We start from the raw sequence: 5,254 nt of genomic DNA on the forward strand, positions 1-5,254 counted from the left end.
GAAGGTGCAAAACTTGACCTCCTCTTGGGAAATAAGGCAGCCCAGGGTGGGGCGGGTCATTACTGGGGGGGGGGGGGGGGGGCACTTTGTGAAGGTGAGAGGGGTTTAATAAAAGCCACGAGGGATGTTGTTCTTTGAACAGAATGTGGAAGGCCCTCCCTGAGGGAGTGCTGGATGCAGGTACGGTTACCACGTTCAGAAGACTCTCGGATGAGTCCGTGGATGGGAAAGGGTCAGAGGGGCACGGGGCCAGGAACAGGGCAGCTGTGGGACTGCTTTAGTTTGGGATTCGGGTCAGCATGGACTGGTTGGGCCAAAGGGTCTGCTTCTGTGCTGTATGACTCCCTACGACCGGCTGTTCTACAGGGATGTGCATCGCCCCGGGAGGTCGGATGTTGTTTTGTTGTCCTTGGTGAGTGCATGCTCTACTCACTTATCCTCGTGACTGGCGCGATTCATCTGGGCCTGCAGCTGATACGAACCGCGGCTGACCGAGCGTCGGTGTCCCCTCCCTCCCTGAGCTCGCAAATCCTCCTCAAAGTCCTGGGCAGGCAGACCAAGGGGAAAAGGAACAGGGCGTGGGTCAGTGACAGGCCCTCGACAGCGTTACTCCATCAGCTTTCCCTCCGCGGGAGATGGGTTTACCTCGGGAGACAGGGTGGGAGCTGTGTCGGACAGAGAGAGAGAGAGAGTGTGCGTGCACTCAGGCTGACTTCCCAAGGCTACAGCAGGGCGAGAGGGGAGAGGCAGTCGTCAGTCACTGACACACACACACACACACACACGTACAGGCAGGCCGATCAACACAGGCAGACACAGGTGACTCACACAGACAGACACACACAGGTGACTTACACAGGCACACACAGGTGGCTCACACAGACAGAGACAGGCACCCAGGGGACATACACACACACACTGAGACAGAGAAAGGTGACACACGAGGACAGACAGACACAGTCCCTCAGGAACTGCCTGGACCCTCAGCTGTTGCGATGTGACCCCGTTGAGAAAGTGATGCCAGGTGCCAACCCCCAGAGCCGCGGGCGGGTAGGGGGCAGAGAGACTGGGGGAGGGGTGCTGGCATTGCACTGAGAGTGGGGCATTCCCCGGAGACAGTAACCTCCCCCAGCCCACTCCTCCCCCTCCCAGGGGTCCGTTACCTCCATGCGGTCCAGGGTGGTACGGCTGCTCCGAATGCTGTTGCTGTAGGCCCGGAAGCTGCTCTGTTCGGACAGTGGGCCGTACCGCTGCGCCAGCAGCTGGCTACGCAGCTTCAGGTACTGGCGCCGCAGCAGGGGGTCAAAGCCACCCTTCGCATTCTCCCGCAGCAACTGGCTACGACGCCGGATGTACTGGGTACGGAACTGGGGGAAGCTGGAGGTGCGGTAGGCGTTATACCTGCAAGGGGAGGGGAACACAGAGAGAGTTACTGAGGGAGGGAGGGTGCAAGGGGAGGGGAACACAGAGAGAGTTACTGAGGGAGGGAGGGGAACACAGAGAGAGTTACTGAGGGAGGGAGGGTCCGGTAGGCGTTATACCTGCAAGGGGAGGGGAACACAGAGAGAGTTACTGAGGGAGGGAGGGTCCGGTAGGTGTTATACCTACAAGGGGAGGGGAACACAGAGAGAGTTACTGAGGGAGGGAGGGAGGGTCCGGGAGGTGTTATACCTGCAAGGGGACAGCAGCACGGAGAGGAAGAGGGAGGAGATAGGGGAGTCAGGGTGAGAGAGGAGGGTGGTGGAGGGCATAGTGAGAGGAAGGGGGGTAGAGAGATGGGAGTGGACATAGTTGAGGAGTTGAGGGTACACAAAAGGAGATTTGGGAGTGAGAGAGAGAGAGACAGACATGGGAGAATGAGAGAGAGGGAGAGGGGCGACTCAGTTGGTGAGAGAGGGAGGGAACGAGAGTGGGGTGGGGTAGGAGAATGAGGCAGTGTGAGAAAGAGTGAGGGAGTGAATGAAGAAGAAGGACAATGAGAGAGAGAGAGAGAGTGAGCATGCAGGAGGCAGAATGGCCACAGACAGATGGGAGTGAACGGGGGAGGTGGAGTGTGAACACAAGGGGATGAGGCAGGCCATGGGTAGAGGGTAGGGGTAACAGGACCCCTCAGGGCTTTGCGAGTGTTACTCCCATGTTCCGCCTTCATGTCTCCGGATGGAGGTGCCTGGTGTTGGGTGCTGTACGGTCAGGTTTTCACATGCCCCCCCCCCTTTGCCCATCCCAGGGGGGCATGCCCCATGGGTTAGCGGAACGAGAGGGGGATCCCGTGGAGCGGCGGGGGGGGGGTCTGAGGCTCGGGCTGGGTGGCTGAACCCTCCGCGCTTCCCCCTCCCCAATCCCCACCGCCCTCCGAGGGGTGGCCGTGAGCGCGGGGGCAGGGTGGGTCTGGGGCTTATACGGCACAGACCCCAGGGTACACTGGGGCGGGGACACGGGGCACCGTGCCCTCTACAGTGGCCCTCCCCTCCCCCAACCTCAAACACCCCTCCCCACGCAACACCCCAACCCCCAACGCCAACCCATCCCCCAACACCCACAGTCTCCCACCCTCTCTCGAACTGACCTGGCATCAACAGCTAACACCTGCTGCCAGATTGTGGCCATTCCCTGGGCACCAGCAGCTGTTCACCGTGATCCAGACTCCGGGCACCTGGTCTCCACCATCTGTGGGAAGCACCAAGCAGAGGGTGAGCAGCGGAGGCACGACACGCAGGTATAAGCCCTGGGGAAACAGCTGTGGCGGGAGGTAAGGGGGAGGACTAGTGGGACCGGGACTGGGTGGGCTTGTATCTGCACCACAGCTCAGGCTGGCAAAAGTGAGCTGCCTTCCTGAACCCCCTCACTTGGGCCTGTATACACGGAGTTTATAACAAGAGGCGACCACACTGAAAGAGATAAGGGGGACCTGATGGGAGGAGGTGTGGAGAGGCTGTGGGAGTGACAGTTCCCCCATTGGGAATGGGGAGGAATCTCTGCATTCTCCAAGGGAAAGGAATCTGTGGGATTCTTTACCTCAGAGCGCTGTTCAGGCTGGGTCGCTCGAGACCAAGGGGTTTAATCAGGAAGGGGGAATCGAGGGGTTATATTCCAGGCCGAGGGGTTTAATCAGGAAGGGGGAATCGAGGGGTTATATTCCAGGCCGAGGGGTTTAATCAGGAAGGGGGAATCGAGGGGTTATATTCCAGGCTGAGAGAGAGAGAGAGAGAGAGAGAGTTTTTCAATCAGGAAATCGTGGAATGGGGGTGGTGGGTTGTTAGGGCAATGAGAGTTTTGGACGATCAGATGAGCCACTATCTCATGGAACGGTGGTGAGGACCCACCCCACCCCACCCCAGCTCACTCCCTCATCCCTGGGGCTTGGGTAGAATCAATCATTTGAGCCCACCCAGGGTGGGACAGGAGTGGGGTGGCATGTCAAGTTTCTGGAGACCACCAGGGGAGATGGAGAGAGTCAGCTCCCCACCTTCTCGACCCCTTCCCCCTCGCTCCAGGCGCGGTGACCCTCGCATTCCACTCACCCCCTGTAGTCTCTGAAGAGAGAGAGAGAGAGAGAGCAAACAGTTTCTTCAAGACGTTTTGTGGCAAAATTGTTTTCAAATTTAGTTAATTGGTGCTTGACCTGAACACTTTTCAGGCAAAGTTTAAATGATGATTGTGCTGCAGTGAAATTTGGAAAAAAAAAATTTGTTATATGTAATTAAATCAGGTAACAGGGTGGGAAATAACAAAATAAAAACATCAGAAATGCTCATCCATTTCCGGGTGGCCAAAGGAAGGAGAGCACTTCCGCGTTTGGCAGCGCTCCCATTGGCTAGCCTGCACCGGTTTCCCACCCCGCATTGGTCTATTCCTCTGTATATCAAAGAGAGCAGACACGGCGATTGGTGCATATTCGCCGCCACCCTCCCGGTTCCGCCGTCCATTGGCCGCGTTTCCCGTCCGTCAGCGGGGGAGCCGGTTGATTGGTTCGCTTTGAGGGCGTTGCGGCTATCCGGCTACGCCCACTAGCCGAGATTCCCGTCTGTCAAGCTAGGAGCTGGTGGAGGGCGTGCCTACCCATTGGGTGGGCTTCCCGTCTGTCAACCCCAGAGCGGTTGATTGGTCGGCAATGAGGGCGTGACAACAGGACAAAGAGACTCATTAGCCGAGCTTCCCGTCTGTCAAAGGAGGAGGAGCGGGATGATTGGTTAGTGGTAGGCGCGAGCCAGCACGGCACCATCCCGGACACCCCATTGGATAGGAGACATTGATTGGCATGCCGTTGCACGCAACGTAGTCATACCCTCTCGGCCGATTGGTCAAACCGTCCGTGAGTCAAAGAAGGCGGCCGTACACTGATTGGCTGAAAGCGGTTGGCCCGACTTGCAGCCGCACCTTCCAATTGGCGAAGCCGCCCGTCAGTCAGATACAAGCCGCTACAGTGGCCGCTCATGGGCTGGCACAACTGCCAATCAACCTGGAAGGCATACGATTGGCTGGAAGATCGGATAACGGGCGGAATTGAGGGCCGCCCGCCAGACCGTTAGGAGACCCTCAATCCAGACGGAGAGGGGGATGGCATTAAAGGGGATCGGCCGCCGCCCGTCACCTTGTCTTATGCGACAGCGAACGAATAAGAATTAAAGAAAACCGAGTACCTCAGAGAGCGCCCCACCCCCACACTCCAGAAGCTTCGCCCGCTGCCGCCTTTGGTCGCGGCCCACGGCTGCGCAGAAGCACTTGCCCGTGGAATCACGTGGCCCACCCTGCCCTCACCGGAAGTTGGCGGGACCTTCCCACGCCTGCCTCCGGTGACCTTACCGGAAGTGGACCTGGGCGGGGAAGGAACACGTCATCTCTCTCCCTTGCTGGTTGCTAAGGGGGAGCGCGGCCTTGGTTACCGTCCTCCCTGAAGCCTGGCATGACCATTGTCCCTACCAGAGTCAAAGGTTGGGCTTGTGTGGGGTGGTATTTCATGAAATTAGATCTTGTTTGCTTGAGGTGGGGAGAGGTTCCAATGGAGGCATTTTAGCCTCCAATTGGGGAGGGTCTGGCACACACACAACGGGCTGAATGGCCTCTTTTCCCCCCTTCCACACTGTCTCCCGCCAGCGACCCCACCAGCTCGTTTCACGGTGAACCGGATTACGTTTCAATATCACCTCAAAGGCTCCAGCAAGAGAGAGTCTAACCATCGCCCCCTTGACATTCAATGGTGTCACCATCACTGAATCCCCCTCCCCCCACTATCAACATCCTGGGGGTTACCGTC

General features: G+C 58.2%; 2 protein-coding genes across 6 annotated transcripts in view; both read right to left on the reverse strand.

Annotated features, from left to right (window-relative positions):
• The window catches only part of LOC122551953 (anion exchange protein 3-like), a 257,659-nt gene that overhangs the window by 191,375 nt on the left and 61,030 nt on the right, over positions 1–5,254 (reverse strand). The window lies entirely within an intron of this gene.
• wdr13 (WD repeat domain 13) lies at positions 100–4,747 on the reverse strand. Of its 5 annotated transcripts, XM_043694315.1 has the most exons (5): positions 4,641–4,718; positions 3,522–3,533; positions 2,567–2,667; positions 1,164–1,401; positions 100–543 (listed from the first exon to the last, which is right to left on the reverse strand). In XM_043694315.1, exons 3-5 carry the CDS (start codon positions 2,605–2,607, stop codon positions 430–432), a joined length of 393 nt encoding a protein of 130 aa, XP_043550250.1. In that variant the 5' UTR covers positions 2,608–2,667; positions 3,522–3,533; positions 4,641–4,718; the 3' UTR covers positions 100–429. The 5 variants fall into 5 exon arrangements, with proteins under 5 accessions (XP_043550250.1, XP_043550248.1, XP_043550249.1 ...); XM_043694313.1 differs by lacking the exon at positions 3,522–3,533 and having other exon boundaries at positions 4,641–4,747; XM_043694314.1 differs by lacking the exon at positions 4,641–4,718 and having other exon boundaries at positions 3,467–3,817.

The sequence above is a fragment of the Chiloscyllium plagiosum genome, chromosome 7, assembly GCF_004010195.1.
Source record: "Chiloscyllium plagiosum isolate BGI_BamShark_2017 chromosome 7, ASM401019v2, whole genome shotgun sequence".
NCBI classification, from domain to species: domain Eukaryota; kingdom Metazoa; phylum Chordata; class Chondrichthyes; order Orectolobiformes; family Hemiscylliidae; genus Chiloscyllium; species Chiloscyllium plagiosum.